The sequence below is a fragment of the Myotis myotis genome, unplaced genomic scaffold, assembly GCF_014108235.1.
Source record: "Myotis myotis isolate mMyoMyo1 unplaced genomic scaffold, mMyoMyo1.p scaffold_m19_p_9, whole genome shotgun sequence".
Taxonomy (NCBI): Eukaryota; Metazoa; Chordata; class Mammalia; order Chiroptera; family Vespertilionidae; genus Myotis; species Myotis myotis.
The window spans coordinates 92,191,447-92,209,207 of NW_023416401.1; the positions used below are offsets into that span (position 1 = coordinate 92,191,447).

Below are 17,761 nucleotides of genomic sequence, written 5' to 3' on the forward strand. Positions count from 1 at the left end.
CTGCCATCCTGCTCTTGCTGACCAAGGTCAGGCTTGACCAGGGTTTGTGGGGGTGGCATTCCCGGGTGGGCTGGGCCCAGCTGAGGAGCAGGGTGGACACGGTGCTGCTGCAAATGACCGGCTGGGGAGGGAACCCCAGGAAAGTGGGTGAGGAACGGTGGTGTGAGAGAATCACTCGTGGGGAAGGGGCCCTCAGCTCTCATCGGTTCTCAGAGACCCCAAAACATCCAGCGCCCCCCACACACACACACACACGCTTGCAGATCTCAGGGGAAACTGCAAAGCCCCCTCATGGCAAGCCAGACCAGCTGGACTTGGGAGCCGGCCTCCGGGGCGGGGCCCCACCGCCTCCCGGCAGCACAGGACCCGCGCCAGCCCCGCCCCCCAGCAGGCGCACACAGCTGTGGGGTCGCTCAGTTTATTGGTAAAACGGGCACTGAGCGCGGCGAAGGCTGGATGCGGAAGCGGCGGTGCGGGCTCTTTTCCTCTTGAAGAACTTCCACTGGACCTTGATGGCGAGCATCCAGTCGCTCACGGACAGCCGCTGACACACGGAGGTGCAGACATGCTTCTGGCGGGGGGGCGGGGGGCGGGGGCGCGGCGGGGGGCGGGGCGCGGCGCCGCCGGGGAGGGTCGCGCCGCGGGCGCCCGCGCTTCACTTGCCCGCCTTCTGCGCCTTCTGCGCCGACTTGGTGACCTTCCCGGCGCCGCCGCTCTTCTTCTCCACGTTCTTGATGACGCCCACGGCCACCGTCTGCCGCATGTCGCGCACGGCAAAGCGGCCTGCGGGGAGGGTGTGAGGGCGCGGCGCTCCCGCCCGCCCGCCCGCCCGCCCGCCCGCCGGGATGCAGCCTGTGGCCGCCGGGCTGGGACCCTCGCTGGGCTCCAGGCCCCGGTAAAATCTGCGTGTGCCTGCGACTGCGCGGCAGCCACTAGACTGGCTGTGCGCCTTGGGCGAGTCATTGGGAAAGGGGCACCACCCCAGACCTGCCCAGGGGCCGCGGGTGCTCCCGGAGCGCCCCGCTCCTGCTAAGGCTCCAGGCTAGCAGAAAGTCAAGGCCCCTCCCTGGCGGGGCCCTGGGGCTCGGCCTCCCTCACACCCCACTCACCCAGAGGCGGGTACTGGGAGAAGCTCTCCACACACATGGGCTTCCCTGGGACCATCTCCACGATGGCTGCGTCGCCCGACTTCAGGGACTTGGGGTTGTCCTCCAGCTTCTTGCCGGAGCGCCGGTCTATCTTCTCCTTCAGCTCCGCGAACTTGCAGGCAATGTGGGCCGTATGGCAGTCAATGACCGGCGAGTAGCCGGCGCTGATCTGCCCAGGGTGGTTCAGAATGATGACCTTCGGGTAGAGTGGCATGACGCCATCAGTGGCGGGTGGGCATCAGGGCAGGGAGAGGCTACAGCCCACCTCCCAGGTCCCTGGGGCCCGGGTGCTGACTGTGGAAAAAGGTCCAGTGATGGGACAGACCTGGATCCCGAGGTCGGCACTAAGCATTGAAATAAACGGAGATAAACCAACCACCAGAGAGAAACGACAGACAGGTGCACTGTTTGAAAGCGCTAGTGGGCGCCTGCACATCAGCCCTGGCCAGAACTACGGCGGGGGTGACGACACTGGGCCTCAGTTTTTGTATTTCAATTACATGTCAATAAGGCCGACTTTTGTCATGTGAGGAAGTGACCAAAGAGGGTGCAGTGAACGTGTAGAGAATAAAAGCACCACAGAGACGTCTCTGGCAATAAAGTGATAAAAGCACTTTCAGGACCCAAGTGGGACCGCAGTGAAGCCCAAGTGACAGGCCTGGGCTCCCCGCCAGTGCACCCTTCCTAGGAGCCCTCAGCCCTGTGCCAACCTCTCCAGGCCTGGAGGTCGTGTGTGCAAAGCAAGGGTCTGAGTTCTCCCAACGCCAGGCCAGGGCTGCCCAGTGCTCGGCCGCTGTGGGCAGCCACTTACCTCACCGAGGATGCCCCTTACCGCCTGCGGGAATGGGCACCCACCTGGGAGGTGAACTGGGCGGCCTCCTGGGGCGGGTCGGACTTGCTGTCCCCACACACGTTGCCCCGGCGGATGTCCTTGACGGACACGTTCTTCACGTTGAAGCCAACGTTGTCGCCAGGCAGGGCCTCGCTCAGAGCCTCGTGGTGCATCTCCACCGACTTCACCTCCGTGGTGATGTTCACAGGCGCAAAGGTCACCACCATGCCAGGCCGAAGGATGCCCGTCTCCACTCGGCCCACAGGCACAGTGCCAATGCCTGGGCCCAGAGGAAGGGGGCTGTGAGGGGCACGCGGGCCAAAGGGGTGCCCCTGGTCCTCCCTGGCAGGCATGGGGCGCGGCCACATGGAGGGAGTGCGGGGGCAGGGAGACCCCAGACGAAGCAGACACACAGAGGTTCACACAGAGGCGGAGGCTCCCCTGGCCCCACAGGAAAGGGACTGAACAAGAGTTCCCAGAACCTCTCAGGGGGGACGGGGCAAGGAGAGGCCATCTGGGCTGAGGGTCCCTTCCCTGCCCCCAGGTGAGGCACTGGGCCCCTCGCCTCTGAGGCTCCTCCTCGAGAGGGGGGAGCACCACCCACCGGGATGACCCGGCCCAGCTTCAAAGCCCTGGCCCGGGGCTGTCCCTCAAGGGACACTGGTGCCACCCTTCTCATGGGCCTGCTCACACCTGTGTGGCTTCCCACTGGGAGTCCGGTCTCTCCACAGCCCAGGGGAGGTTCCACCCCATCTCCCTGGCTGTGATGGAGGCTCGTGTGACATCACAGTGTGACAGACACGGGCTGGTGGCTGCGCTTATGCTGGGTGAGCACGTCCCTGCCCCTGCACACAGGCCCGACACCTCCAGCCACAGACCCTCATGGGTCTCACACTTGGTTATGTCTCTGTGTCAACTCCTGAACAGCATTTCTCACTCCTGGGCAAGGACGATATGACAGCCCAGGTCAACAGCAGTGAGGGGTCCCCACTCACCAGCAGGCCGGGCAGGGGAAGGGGAGGTGGGGGTCCTGTGGGCCTCCCCAGGAGGCAGAGGGTGCAGTCAGTCCCCCCACCCCACCCCCGCCACGACATGAGGTCCCATGAGGAAATGTGCAATCGCAACGTGCAAACATGCAGCCCAGCAAGACAAAAGGCCCTCCAGCTGCACTCAGGCCACAGGGCTGGCACCCCTGTGCCACCAGCTCTTGGCATCGGACCAAGCACTTATCTGGAGGGAGGAAGACCTGGCAAACACTGGGCAGACCGATGGATGGGTGGGGGTGGGCAGCTGGATAGAGGGATAGATGGATGGGTGAATAGATGGATAGGGTTTTGGGGTGGGTAAGTGAACAGATAGATAGAGGATGGATGAATGGTTGAATGAATATATGGGGGATGGATAGATGGATGGGTAACCCAGAAAGTGTGCAGTGTGGGGGGAGAGGCAGAAAGATCCTGACATTGGGAGCTCGTTTCAGGAGAGAGGTCTGAGGGGCAGAGCTGGCCGAAGTGGGCTGGGCGCCTATAAGAGAGCCCTGTACCCTCACTCACCACCAATCTTGTACACGTCCTGCAGGGGCAGGCGCAGGGGCTTGTCCGTGGGGCGTGTGGGGGGCAGGATGGTGTCCAGGGCCTCCAGCAGAGACACGCCACTGGCGTTCCCTTCCTTACGCTCCACTTTCCAGCCCTTGAACCACGGCATCTGGGCAGGAAGCAGGCACGCATCCCATCGCAGAGACAGCCTGCACCACCCCCCCAAGTCCCAATGGGGGAATCCTAGTGCAGGCACCGACCTGAGGGAGCCTGGGGGACAGGGGAGCTAAGCTCCGCCCTCCACTGTCTAAGGGCCCATTGAGATGCTAAACAACTGACCCCTCCCAGCTCACTCCTAACACCACAGAGACACTGGGCAGAGAGAAAAAAGGACGCAGAGCCTCCACCTCGGCCCAGACCACACACAGGGTTACTGGCCGAGCCAGCAGCAGAGTCCAGCCTCGGCCCCAGAGCCCATGGTGCCCACCATCTCTAGGCACGGCCACAGAGCATTACCCGGGCTTCTCCTGACAGTAGACCCAGCCCGTCCTATCACCGAGCCCCTGCCCACCAGCCCCAGAGGAAGACAAGGCCAGCAGCACCATGCCCAGGTCCATCCCCAGGGACCCTGTCCTCCAGACACCCCAGGTCAACAGCAGTGAGAGGTCCCCACTTGCCAGCAGGCCAGGCAGGGGGAAGTGGAGGTGAGGGTCCCGTGGGCCTCCCCAGGAGGGCAGGGGGTGCAGTCAGCCCCCCCAGCACTACATGAGGTCCCACGAGGGAACGTGCAATTGCAACGTGCAAACACGCTGCCCAGCAAGATGGGCGGCCCTCCGGCTGCACCCAGGCCACAGGGCTCCGGGGCCGGCTCTCCTGCGGGTGCCCTCCATGCCCCCCCCCCTCCGTGTGGGTGGCTGCAGTGCTGGCCAGAGTGAGTGGCCACCCTTCTGGGCCAGGGTGTCCTTGGCTTGACAGTGCCAAGGCACTAGGTCTCGGGTTCAACAAATTCAAAACACCCAGCTCCACTCATCACCTCCTGCCCAGTCAGAGCTCCGGGGACAGTGGCTGCCCAAGTGGCCAGCAGAGAGCCAGCCTTCAGCCCTTCCCAGAGCCCAGCTAGCTCCAGGTCCCAGGGGTGCCCGGAGGCTGTGAAAACTAACCCTGCACAGCAGCTCCTGGAGACGCCCATGGGCCCAGCCGCTGCCGTCTCTATAGTGTTGACCTGAGGGGACTGTCCTAGCCAGAGAAGGGGCTGCAGAAGCCTCTGCCAGCCTCGTGTGGTCCCTGAGGACACCCGCAGGGGCCGGCTCAGGCACTGATACAGATTAAAGAAGACCGTAGGGTGCAGGGAGTCTAGGGACAGCCCTCCGACCCAGCGCCCCACCCTGACCCTGCCTGACCTTTGATCCAGTGCTCTGGGCCCTGGGGAAGAGGTCTGAGCAGCCCTTCCACCTCCCGCCAGGCACTCACATTGGGGGAGGGCTCCAGCATGTTGTCGCCGTGCCAGCCGGAGATGGGCACGAAGGGCACGGTGGCCGGGTTGTAGCCAATCTTCTTGATGTAGGCGCTGACCTCCTTGACGATCTCGTCGTAGCGCTTCTCGCTGTAGGCGGGCTCCGTGGAGTCCATCTTGTTGACCCCCACAATGAGCTGCTTCACGCCCAGCGTGTACGCCAGCAGCGCGTGCTCCCGGGTCTGCCCGTTCTTAGAGATGCCCGCCTCGAACTCACCCACTCCTGCTGCCACGATCAGCACGGCGCAGTCCGCCTGCCCGGCAGGCACAGCACCGTGAGTCCCAGACCTCACCTAGTGTCCAGGCCCCTCCGGGCAGCAGACAGGGGCCTGGACAGTCCCTGGGATGGGACCTGGGAATCTCGACCTTAGGGGCAGTGGCAGGGGCTCATCTGTCTGTCTGTCGGTATGCATGCCCCGGCAAGGTCAGGGACTGTCCGAGTCTGTCTGTGGCACAGGGGCCGGGACACTGGCTGACTGTCCTTACAGGCACTCTGCCTGGTTGAGATACTGAGGCGCTGAATCAGTTGTTTTCGCAACTCTGTACCAGGTGGGGCAAGAGGGGCAAAGGTGGGTCTTGTGCCCTGATGAGGAAGCAGAGGAGACCCGACTACCCTTCGATGACTCGAGCCCGCACCCAGGTGCCCTCTGAATGGGAGCCCTTGCCCCCCCTCCGGGCCCCTGTGGCCCCACAGTCTGCCCACCTGGGATGTGCCCGTGATCATGTTCTTGATGAAGTCTCGGTGGCCCGGGGCGTCAATGATGGTGATGTAGTACTTGGTGGTCTCGAACTTCCAGAGGGAGATGTCAATGGTGATGCCGCGCTCCCGCTCCGCCTTCAGCTTGTCCAGCACCCAGGCATACTTGAAGGAGCCCTTCCCCATCTGGAGGGGTGGGGGTGGCTCAGGGCGAGCCCGAGACCCAGGCCCAGACTCGCCTGGCCAGCAGACCCGGGGCCATGGGAACAGCACGTCACAGCAGAGAGGTCCCGGCGAAAGGCAGGAAACAGGCCCCAGCCCCCATGGCTCCCCACTGGGAACCTGGAACTCTCTGAGGAACACTCAGAACTCAACCCAGGTGGGGTACCCTGGCTCCCCAGGCCCAGCCTCCTGCCTCCTAAATGGGCGCAACTCAGGCATCCACCAGTAGGTGGCGCAAGGGCCTGTGACCGGCTCTGAGAAAAGCCGCAGGCCAAAGCCCTCCCCTGGTGGTGGCTCCCCTTTATTAGAAGCTAAACCCACTCCCCCAAGATCCCTGCCTCAGCCAGAGGCCGACACCACCACTGGGTTTAGGCTGTCAAATCAAAACCCCTCTGATCTCTTTTCAAAGAAAGAAAGAAATCGAATGAGGCCACAAGCAAGGCCCGCTCTCCAGCCCCTTCCCTAGTCAGCCGGCTTCCCGCAGCTCCGCGCTCCTGCGCCCCTTCCTGGCCCACTGAGCAGGGGAAGCAAAGCCAGGCTGCTCTCTGCACATACCTGTGCCCAGTGCCAGAGAGACCCCATGCCTGGGGGCCAGGGCTGTTGTTAGGAGAGCAGCCTTGGTCACTGCCCAGGTGGACACAGCTCCCTGCCAGGGCTCTGCCCTCCCGGAGGCTACCCAGCCAGAAGGGGCCACCCAGACAGGACCCCAAAGACCGGAACCATATGCCCTGAAAACACCCTCAACCTCCCTCCAGCTCCAGGCCCACAGGGAGAAGTGACACAGCTTTGGGGCCCAGGCATGGAGGGAGGTAGCTCATAGCACCTGACCCCGCCCCATGGCCAGAAGCTGTCCCCTCCCTGGCCCTGGTCCCAGCTACTGTGTCATCCCGGTGAGAGCCCACACAGCTCCCCCAAATGGGGGCTTCTCACAGAGCTCAGGGTGGGGGCAAGGGGTGCAGAAAGCAGGCCCCCACTCCATGGCCACTTCCTATCCACAGTGGCCAAAGAGCAGCTTCAAGAGAGGGGAGGTCAGCTCACGGGACCGCCCTCATCCTTACCAAGCCCCCCTCCCCCTTCCCTCAACAAAGGGCACCTCCCTCGACAAGCAGCCCTCCCCAGTCTAGCACGAGAAAATGGAGCTGATGGGCTCAGTGCCCATCAATCAGCTATTAATAGCACCCTGAGTCCTGGCCCAGCCCTGGAACAAGCGAGGGCAGTGCCACCTCCAGCCCCAGACCTCAGCGCTGGGGACACGGGAACCCAACCCTGGGGGGCACGAAAAACAGGCTCCAGGGCTCTCAAGTCCAGTGTGGCAAAATGTTCCAGAACCTTCTGTGCAGGGCAGAAATGCTATCTCTAAGCTACCCCTTACCCTGGGCCAGATCCAGCAAGCCATCTTCCTCCCCATCAAGCACATCCTCAGAGAGAGGCAGCCAGTGCTCCCCCCATGCCACTCCCATCCGGACCCTCTGAGGCACACGTCCCCCACACAGGGTCCCTTAGGGCTCACACCCCTCTTGCCCTGGAGGAGAGACGCCAGCCACATGCCCGGGGGGCTGAGGCCAGCCTAGCCTCCGAGCGGAACCCGCCCTCACCCCGCCCCCGACTCACCTCGGCAGCCTCCTTCTCGAACTTCTCAATGGTCCTCTTATCGATGCCCCCGCATTTGTAGATGAGGTGGCCTGTCGTGGTGGACTTGCCTGAGTCCACGTGGCCGATGACCACGATGTTGATGTGGGTCTTCTCCTTGCCCATGGTGTTCGGGGGTGGGAAGGGCCGTGCGACCTGGGGGGCTCTGGCTCAGGCAGGAGATGCTGAGCAGTGGCTCTGTGGGGTGATGGTGGGGGGACAGGGGACAGACCCTTAGAGAGAAACCCAGCAAAGATGCAGCCCTGCACAGGCAGCAGCACATCTGGCCACAGACCTAGCCCCCAGGCCAGGCCAAGTCCCTAGGCTCCATGGGAAGGTGAGACCCAGCTGTGCCTGACCCAGCTGAGCAAGGTGGCGATCCAAACAGCCCCCATGAACATATCAAGGCCCACAGAGCCCCCATGAAAGAGTCTGACCCCCATCTGGAGACACGGAAACACACAGGCGGACAAGCCCCATGACCAGTCAGGAGCCCGGGGATGTCACCTTGCCAGCTCTCCAGTGCCCTTTCCCCATGCTGTTCTCTCACCCCAGTTCTGGGCAGGACACTGCCCCCCACCCCCACCCCACCCCCACCCGCAGAGCCGCGCAGGAGGAAGGCCAGTGCTCCCCGTTCTCAGGCAGGGACAGGGACAGGGACACGCCATCTTCCTCTCCCTGCCTGGCTGGCACCAGAGACTCGCTGGCCTCAAGCTCCAACAGGACGGAGGTGCCCAGATCAGGGGCCCAGAATAGCCCAGCCCTCCCCCTCTGGGCAGGGGGCAGACAGTAGGGGGGCGGGTGTCTCTGCTCTGTCCACAGGAGGAAGAATCTGGCCCCTCAGCCTGAGAGGGACCAAGGTTGGGGGGCACCCTTTCCCTCTTCCTTGTGGTCAGGGCCCCGGGCCAAGCCCCTGCCCCATCCTGGAAGCCATGAAGAACCCTAGGCTGCCCAAGAGGGCCAGGCGGCTGGGAGGGAGGGCGGGCACTGGCGTGTGGACCCCAAGTGGACCCCAAAGGGGTGAGGGGAGGGGCTGCTGACCAGGTCCCCGGGTCTCTCCGCCTCCCCTTCCCCCATTCCGTCGCCCAGACACCCCCACAAGCCCCAGCACTGACTCCCCTGCCCCAAACCTGCAGACACCCGGGCGGTCCCAAGGTCACAGCGCAGGGCAGGGCGACAGCCACCGCCCAGGAGCCCGGCCCCAGCCGCCGCCGCCACCGCCACCGCGTAAACAAGCACCACCGAGGAGCCCCCACCCCACGCCCGCCGTGGAGACCGACCCCGGTGTCGGGTCCCGGCGCGCGGGGTGGACGGCAGGTCCCTGCGGTGGCGAGCAGCGCAGCTTCGCTAGGCGCGGGGTCCAGAGCCCTCCGCCCCCAGGACCGGCCCCGGCAGGGAGGGGACCCCCGCGGAAAGCTGGGGGCGGAGGCGGGGACTCGGGACCGAGCGTCCTTACCCGGAGCCGGGTCTCAGCCAGAGGGACTGGCGGCGCGGGCGCCGCGGTTTTATCCTCCGGGAGGCGTCCACCTATTGGCGCGCGGGCGCAGTGCGCGGCGCCTGCAGCTCGGCAATGCGGCAGCCGGGCGCGCGGGCGGGCGGGGCGCGGAGCAGGGGCGCGCGAGGAAGATGCGGGAGGGAGCGCTACAAAGGCGCCGAGACCAGACGCACCCGGAGGGAGCTCAGGCGCAGGCGAGGGGGCGGGGGAGAGCTGGGGGCAGGGAGAGGGAGACGGACGGGAGGGAGGGCCAGAGATGGAGAGGGGAGCCAGAGGAGAAGCACAGCCAGAGACCGAGAACGGAGGGCAGAGGCGGAGGCCAGGCTCAGGCGCACCCAGAGAGAGAAGTGGGGAGAGAACCTGCAGAAAGATACTTCGAACATAAACGGAGGTCCCTAGGGGTGCGGCCCGCGGGGACAGGGTGGCAGGGGTGCTGGGCAGAGAGCAGGGCAGGCCTGGGGGCTGGGGACAGCCTGAGGTGGGGTTCTGGGGCCAGGGGCGGGCCTGGCCCTGCGTGTTTGGTGCCTGTCCTGAGGCCTCTCCAGGATGCAGCCCAGGGGGAACCGGCTTGTCTGCAGGCCCCTGGCCCACCTGCCTGCCACACAGGCTCACCACGCAGGCCCCCAAGCCAGACTCCTCCCTGCCTGGCCCCGTGGTGCGGCCGGGAGCGCCTCAGCCCGGCCGAGGTTCCTGGGCAGATCTGCTCAGACCACCCTCCCTTCAGGCCCCTGGAGAGGGCCATTTCCACCTGGGCCCCTCTCAGTGGAGACACTCAAAGTCTATCCCCAGAGCACTGCCCCCCAATATCTTAAAGGGCCGTCCTGGTGTTTATGTGTGCACGGTGCTCCCCAGGGACGAAGAGTTGCCAATGCAGTAATCTGCTCCCGGAGTCCCAGGCTGTGGCCCCTCAGCCTCCCTCGCTCTAGGTCCTGGTGGGGGTAGAGTTTCAAGCCGCAGATGGCCCCATTCTGTACGGGGACGGCCTGGGGACCCTGGCCAGGGGGTTTCAAGGAGAGGGATGGGGAAGCCCTGTGTTGTGTGGAGACCAAGGCTATGGAGCTCCTGAGACCTGCGTCCTGTCAGGTCATGTTCCCATCATCACGTGGCCGGTGGCTGCTCCCGTCTGCCTGGACCCTGAGGACAGGCATGTCACTCTCTGTAACCACAGGCTCTGGGAGGAGGTGGAGCAGGGTCTCGGGAAATGTGTTGAGTGGGTGAGTGCAGAGGCCCTGTGCCCAGCACTCCCCACTGGGGGGTGCAGTGGGGAGCCCCCAGCGGGTCAGGAAGTGGAGCGGGGCCAGAGCAGTGGTTAGGGCCCAGCAGGTCTCCCGGGCCAGTGAGAGGGTCTCTCAGGGAAGGTTGGGCCCCGCCCAGGGCTGTCCCAGGGTCTGCCCCACCCTCAGACCCACAGACCGGGCAGATGACCCCACACTTCCCAGTGCTGCTGATACCATCAGACAGAAGCCAGGGAGTAAAAATAAATGCCTGGCGAGAGAGCGAGGCCACGCCTGCCCCCAGCTGCTCTCTATATTTAATGCATCCCCTCTGGCCTGAAGGTTACTTGGGATTTGGGAGCCACTGGGACTGGCCGAGGTGGGGATGGGCCAGAAAGGGGGCGGGAGGCCAGAGTCCCCGGGACACCCAGTCCAGCTTCCCCTGGAAGACCCCAGCATCAGCACCCTCGTGCCTGCAGCCTCAAAGGGCATTTGTCAGACACCCTCACACAAAGGGCTGAGCCCCACCCTCTCATCCGGCTCCCTGGCAGCTGGCGGCACCAAATTGCCCTGTGGTGCCGGTGCTAGGGCTGGCCGGGCCAGTGGCCTGCTGCTGGTGGAATGCAGTGTCCTCCCGAGGGCCTGCACACTGACCCTGGGGAGGGGTGTCAGGTGGTTTCTTCAAAAGGCCTCCAACTCACACTGGCCCACCTGCGGCTGGGCTGCCCTGCAGACCCAGGGAACCAGGTGACTCAGCCATCTGGAGATACTCGGCACACGGATTTTGAGGCTAAGTAAGCTAGATACTCCATAATAACACGCCAACCATGCAGGACAGCTCCTACCACCACCCAGCACCAAAGAGCTACTGCACAGCCACTAACCATCGGTGGCGCTTAGCGGCCATAACTAGGGGCTGGTACTGAATAACTGCTAGACACGACACAACCTATACACAGCCACCGCCACTCACCGAGAGCTGTGCGGGGCTGGCTGAGCACCCACGGACCAAGGGCCCGCGGGGCACAAAGAAGCCACGCACAGTGCCAAGGCCGCAGAGCCAGGAGGGCAGAGTGTGCAGTGTGCTCAGAAGGCCTGAGCCAGAGCTCAGCCAGGCCCCGCCAAGCTGCCCTCCCTCACACTCCCTTCTCTCACATAGCAGCCTCTGGTCCCCTATGGTGACCCTGTAGCAGCCAGCAGTTGAGGACTTTAGCCAGCCAGGCTGGTGCAGCCTCACAGCATACTTTCAGGGGCCGGAGGAAGGGGTACAGGCCCCGCCCCCTCCCTTGGCCCCTAGGCCCAGCCAATGGGAAGTTTGGGAGACACAGGCACCCCCTCTTTGGCTGGCTGGGGTTTCAAGCCTGGGAAAGAAGATCCTGCTAAAATTAACGGTTCTCAAGCTGTCAGGCCTGGAAATAAATACGTCTCCCATTGGCTGCCGGTGATGTCACTGCCGGCTAACAATAACCTGCGGATGCAGAAGGCAGCCCCTGGGCCTGGGCCGTCCTGTGGGGCCGGGACAGCAGGGGGGGCTGCCACGCAGATGGCTGTCACTAGGCTGAGACTGGGCAGGGCAGGGGCAGGACTGAGCTTAACTCTGGCCTCGGGTGTCTCAGAATGACCTCAAGCCCTGGCCTTGGGTCATAGGCTGCCCTCTGTCCCCAAGACATCAGTGTGCACCCTCCTGTGTAGAGTCAGTCAGTCTCCCAGACTACCTGGGCAGCAGGACCCTTAGGGACAAGTCCCCCCCTCCCACCCTGTCCTCTGGGCCCAGCACCCAGGAAACTGAGCTGTCTGCAAGGTGCAAATTAAGTGGTCTCATGGTACAGAAAAGCAAGGTCATGGCCCCTAAATTAGAGGAGGGGAAGGCAGGGGGCAGGGACAGGGATGAGGGGACAGGCTAGCCATATGCACACCAGCTAGACCCCACGCAAGCCAAGGGCCCCACAAGCCAGCCAAGTGAAACAGGAGGAGGGGTGATTTACTGGACAATCTAGGCCCCCAAACACTCCACCCTCCCACTTTCTGGGTCTGGGAGGGCACCAGGCCAGCCTGAATCTGCCAGGGAAGCCCACACCCTCAGGAGGAGGAGGGAAGCCTGGCCTGCCCCCTTCCTTCCCAGGGGCACTTGGGCCATAGGAGCTATCTGGGTCCCCTGTGCCTGCAGCGCAGTGAAGGAGGGAGCCGTTGCCATAGTGAAGGCGCAGGCAGCTCCACAGGCTCCTCTCTCCCCTGCCCAAGGCCTTCACTCCCCAGGAGCCAGGGTGGCACGTGTGTGCAGCAGCCGCCCACACTAGAGCTTGGCCTCTGCCCTGCACAAGCCCAGTGCCCACCTGCTCCAGGGGCGGGGGTCTGGTGGCCATAGAATAGAGTAGCAGGGGCCCCACACACCATCCTACCCACACAGGCTGGGGGCAGAGAAGGGGCAGCCCGGGAGCTGCAGGCTCGGGGGCCCTCCTTCCCCAGTTGGGTCCAGGTTCCCTTGGGGGCTGACCAAAAGCAGAGCTGCCCTCCTGGGACCTGCGCTGAGCGAAGGAGGGGCACAGAGCTCAGCCAGCCCCCAGAGGCTCAAGGGGGACATCTCTGGGCAGAAGTGCCTTGGGAAACCTGAAGCTCATTAGCAGCTTAGAGCCTGTTCTCACCTCCTGCCTCCAGAGCAGGAGAACAGGGGCGGCTCTCAGCCATGAGCAGGCCCGGGAAGCAGGCAGCAGCTCCTTTGGCAGGTGGCGGAGCCCCGGAGCCTCCCTGCCCAGGAAAGGCTCTCCCCACACCCGCAAGACCCAGGAGGCTGGACGTGGTGCGGGGAAGGACGGGGTCCTGACGGAGACCTGGCCCTGGAACCCTGAACTGCGCATGTTGGTTAGTTTTGTCATGAGAATTTTATCTCAGTAAAAAACTTGGGCATTACAACTTTCCATGTTCTTCTGTTTTAGAAATGCCTTAGTTGTTATCGTCCGTTGTCTTTCTTTCCATACCGGTTTTAGGGTCTGCTTGTCTGTATCTTCAAGATTCTTGCTGGATTCTCACTGGAATTGCATGAAATCTACACATCAATTTGGAGTGAATAAGTGGTTTTTCTCCATTTACTTAGGCATTTATTTATTTATTTATTTATTTATTTATGAGAGAGAGAGAGAGAGAGAGAGAGAGAGAGAGAGAGAGAGGGAGAGAGATCTGTCATTCCACTTCTGCCTGTATTCATTGGTTGATTCCCATCTGTGCCTAACCTGGGGATGGAACCCCCAACCTTGGCGCATCGGAACGCTCTGACCCGGCGAGCCACCCAGCCAGGCCTGGGCCGTCTTTGGTTTCTTTCGTCAGCACTTCCTTTTTGGCGCCCAAGTTCTGCACAGGTTTGATTAGGTGTTTCATGGGCAGAGAGTTGCCCACGAATGGTGTTTGTAAATTGTTTTAAATTTCTGCAGCTACTTGTATGTGTAAATTGCTAGTATGTAGAAGTTGGAGTGGTTTTTGTGTATTGATTTTGCATCTTGCGGTCATCCTTCAATTAGCTTTTTGTAGATTCTGTGATGCCAGATCATGATGTAGCCCATGAACAGGGACGCCCGGGCCTCGCTCGGTCCTGGGGGAGGACTAGCCTTTCTCCGTCAGGGCGGCCGCTGGCTGAAGGCCTCACGGCTCTGACTGGGCAGCGACCGCCCTGTCCACTCCTCTTTGCTGAGGTTTCGCCAGGCTCCCTCCATCGCTCACATGGGTGTTTCTACAGCAGCTGCTGCAGGCCTGTCCGAGCGCCCCGCACCTGGGCCAGCTCGCCTCACAGCCAGCCAGTGCGTCCCCTGGTCCAGGTGCTCCTGGTGTTTGATGCTGAGTAATTTTGCATTTTATCCTGCAGTTTAGCATTTTTGATGAATAAACACTTGTCGGTTGGTTGTGTGCCTTGGGTTGAATTCCAGAGCCCAGCAGGGTTGCTGCTCAGTGTTTCCCGGGATCAAACACTTGCCCTTGGGGAGTGCGCTGACCTCCTTGGTCCTTCATGCTGAAAACCTGTAATGCCTTCTATACAGGTGAGTGGACCGCCCTCACCAAATGCCCCTCCAGAAACCTGCTGCCGCTGTGCTCCGCAGCTGAGGGCAGAGACACCATCCCTGGTCCTGGAAAGTTTGCTTCACCAACAAGTAAACCGATTGCGCTATTTCCAGTAGTAAGACGTGCTGTAAACAACGACCGCATCTAACTTTCACTGTGCACCTACTAAGCGCTAGGCACCAGTCCAAGCATGCACATGGAGCATCTTAACCTCAGAATAGCCCTGTGAGTCCTGCACTCCCCACCTCTCAGAGCAGGCAAATGCAGGACAGCTGTTGCGCTGCCCCCCCAGCACTTCATCTGGCCACACCAGTGCCTCCCACGTAGTAGGCGTTTATTAACTCTAGAGGCCAATGCACCAAATTTGTGCAAGAGCAGGTCTTCCTCACCCCCCCCCCCCCCCCCGCCCTGCCGGCACCGGCTTCCCTCTGGCACCCAGGACCTGGGCTTACCTCGCAGCTCCCTGCCACACACACACACACACACACACACACACACACCCGCCCCTCGCTTCGTCCTGAAGGACCTCAGGTCTAATTAGCATATTATGCTTTCATTATTATAGATTACTCTGTAGTGGCAATTTCTTCTGCAAATGGTGACATTACCTACAGTGACTCCAGCTGTGCTTAAGAGCTGGGCAGTGGCTGCCACCCGAGGGGTGTTCTGACCCCGCAGGCAAGGGGCGAGGCCGCCAGGCTCCAGGGCTTTGGCAAAGCTCTCACCTCGCCCCCAAATGCCAGCAATCAGAGTAGCAGTACAGGTAACTAACGATACAGGTAACAGAACAGCTGGCCTCCACTCAAGGCACCAGCCCCTCCCTCTCCGTCCCCTCCTCAGAGAACGCCTGTTAGGAAGGAGCATTATCCCCCTCCTTCCAGGGAGGGAGTGGAGGCTCGGCAGTGGCAGGATCGAACCACACTCCAAGCCCACCAGAGTTCCTCCAGGTCGGAAGCCCGGCCCTCCACGGGCAGCTCTGCCTGGGGTGGAGCTGTTGTTTCTTGAAGTCCAGAAGAGGGGTGTCAAGACCCCAACTGCCCGTCTCCTCTTCTATTCTCCCAAACCCACCACAGCTGCCCAGGCTGAACCAGCCCAGGGAGCCGAGGGAGACACAACCTGGGTCCCACCTGAGCGGCGGATGCTGGGTGCGGCTTCCTCAGGTGGCCCAGGGCCCAGCACTGTTTGTCAGCCCCAGGAAGGTGGTGCTGCCTCGACCCAGGGCAGGCACACCCAGGCCCTCTCCCGGGAGCCTCTGGGACCTCTCACCCTCTGCTTCCCCCCCAGAGGCAGGACCTGGCTTCAGCCTCCCACCCCCACAGCCCAGTGCACCAGGACTCCCTGCGGCCCCCAGGCCTGTGCACCTCCCTGCTCTGGCGCTGCACCTTCTCAGCCTCCAGGGGCTGCGCCTGGAGAGGGCAGAATTCCTGCTTACCCATCTCTGCACACCCAGGCCTTGCACTGCCTGGCACACAGTAGGTTCTTCCATAAGCTCTGAATGATCAGATAGATGTGTATCAGCCCAAAAACCACAGCAGTGTCCTGGCCGGTTTGGCTCAGTGGATAGAACGTCAGTCCGCTGACTGAAGCGTCCCGGGTTTGATTGTGATCAAGGGCCTGTACCTCGGTTACAGGCTCGATCCCTGGCCCTGGTCAGAAGGCAACCAATTAATGTGTCTCTCTTACATCTATGTTTCTTTCTCTTGCTCTGTCTCTCCCCCTCCCTTCCACTTTCTCTAAAAAAAAATCAATGTAAAAATATCCTCAGGTGATGATTAATTAAACAAACAAAAAAACACAGCAGCAAGGCCAGAACCAGCCTCCAGCCCCAAACAAGAGCTGCAGAAGCCCTGGTGGCCCTCCTGCCCTCTGGGGGCCCTATGGGGGCAGATAAGTAGGGACCGGCAAGTTTGGCCCCTCCCAGGACAGACAGGGACCTGCACCAGAGCAGAGGCCAGAGGGAAGAGGCTGCTCCCCACCGCGGGCAGCTCTCTGAGGCCCGAGGAGCAGAGCTGCTGGCCAGGCCAGCACGGACTACTGGGGCATGGCTTTGGTGCATTCAACCATGACCAGGCTCAGGATTTGATGAGTGGGAGGGGGAAGGAAAGATGTCCTTTAAAACTGGCCGGGATGTGACTATGAGTCTCGATCCAGAGGCACTGAGAATCAACGATGAGAGAAGGTGTCGGCTGTGAAGTGGGGTTTGGGGTTGCAGTGCTCTGTGGGCAACCTGGTGGGTGCCATGTGCCTCTCCTGCGGGGTCATGTGTCTCAGTCCATACATGCCATCCAGCTCACCTCCTGCAGGAAGCATGGCAATCTTGGGAGCTCGTGGAAGACCCAGCTGGACAAGTGGCTGGGAGAGCCCCTGGGACTGTCCCTTTCCCAGTGGACCAGCAGAAGCCCATTTAGTGGGGACCCCAGGAGAGATGGAAGAGGTGGAGAAGGATGAGAATTGCCTGGGACAGGCAACTGCACCTCCTCCCAGGGTCCCCCAGGCCACACTGCTGCCCAAACCAGATATCAGTCACAAGGTCGGCAACCTCCATCCCCACCCAGCCTGGAAAAGCCTCCAGGGATGGCCAGGCCCCTCCCCTCTCAGGGTTCTGGTTTCCTCCCTGCTGCACTGGAAGTTGAAATGCTGGAGGGGTCCTGAGGGTGATGCAGATGTGGAGAGCCTGGCAGAAGGGGTGTGGCGTCTTCCGGCAGCATCCTCCTGAAGCCCACACAGACCTGAGAGCCTCCCAACGTCCAGGGAAGAAAACTGTGCAGCCAGCCAGGGCCCAGCTACAGAGCCAAATGTCCAGAGCTGCTGACTGCCCCTCCCTGCAGAGGAAGGTTGGGGCATGGGTCTGTGTGAGGAGGTCCAGGGTAGTCTTCCATATCAGAAAGGAAGTCCTTCTGATTTACAAGCCCCAAGCACCTTGGGGAAATATTCTGGGGTCACCCAAAACAGGGGACCACTGCCTCCAGCTACTGGAGAAATCCCCAAACAGCGAGTCTTCACCCCAACCACTCAAATAAACGCCCCTGCTGCCAGTGCCCTGCCCTGGATGCCACCTGGGCCTCACAAGCAGCCTAGAGGCCGGCTGGAGCTGGGAACTGGGATGTGGGTGGCAGAGCTGCGAAGGGGATATAGGAGGGTTTCACCAGCCCTGAAGCTTTGAAGGGCCATGTCCGGAGGGCTCAGGGCGCACAGCATCCCCTGGGTACCACCAGCTCCCGCAGCTGGGGGCAGAGATGCCGCTGGGCCCACTCCTGTGCCAGGTGAGAGAGTCCTGAGCGGAGAAGGCCGAGGACAGGGACACTGCGGAGGCTGGGCCTGCGGGCTCGGTCCAGGGCTGTGCACCGCAACACTACCGATCGGGGAGTGCAGGGGCCACGGTCCAGGGCCCCCGCCGCCTCCACGGGGCGGACAGGGCGAGACAGGCCG

General features: G+C 62.3%; 1 protein-coding gene across 1 annotated transcript; it reads right to left on the bottom strand.

The window, feature by feature from the left end:
* Positions 1-402: 402 nt before the first annotated feature.
* Positions 403-9,164, bottom strand: EEF1A2 (eukaryotic translation elongation factor 1 alpha 2). The gene is made up of 8 exons (XM_036322765.1): positions 9,033-9,164; positions 7,559-7,774; positions 5,732-5,911; positions 4,986-5,282; positions 3,534-3,684; positions 2,004-2,260; positions 1,110-1,344; positions 403-783 (listed from the first exon to the last, which is right to left on the bottom strand). The coding sequence occupies exons 2-8, from the start codon at positions 7,700-7,702 to the stop codon at positions 656-658; spliced, it is 1,392 nt and encodes a 463-aa protein (XP_036178658.1). The 5' UTR covers positions 7,703-7,774; positions 9,033-9,164; the 3' UTR covers positions 403-655.
* Between the last annotated feature and the right edge of the window lie 8,597 nt (positions 9,165-17,761).

Bases quoted from the DNA above. Each gene is read 5' to 3' on its own strand.
- EEF1A2 (XM_036322765.1), bottom strand. From the start codon at position 7,702: ATGGGCAAGGAGAAGACCCACATCAACATCGTGGTCATCGGCCACGTG. The intron at 2,261-3,533 runs GTGAGTGAGGGT...CTCTGGGCCCAG, and splicing joins GGACGTGTACAAGATTGGTG to GCATTGGCACTGTGCCTGTG. The intron at 1,345-2,003 runs GTGGGTGCCCAT...CTCTACCCGAAG, and splicing joins CCGCCCAGTTCACCTCCCAG to GTCATCATTCTGAACCACCC.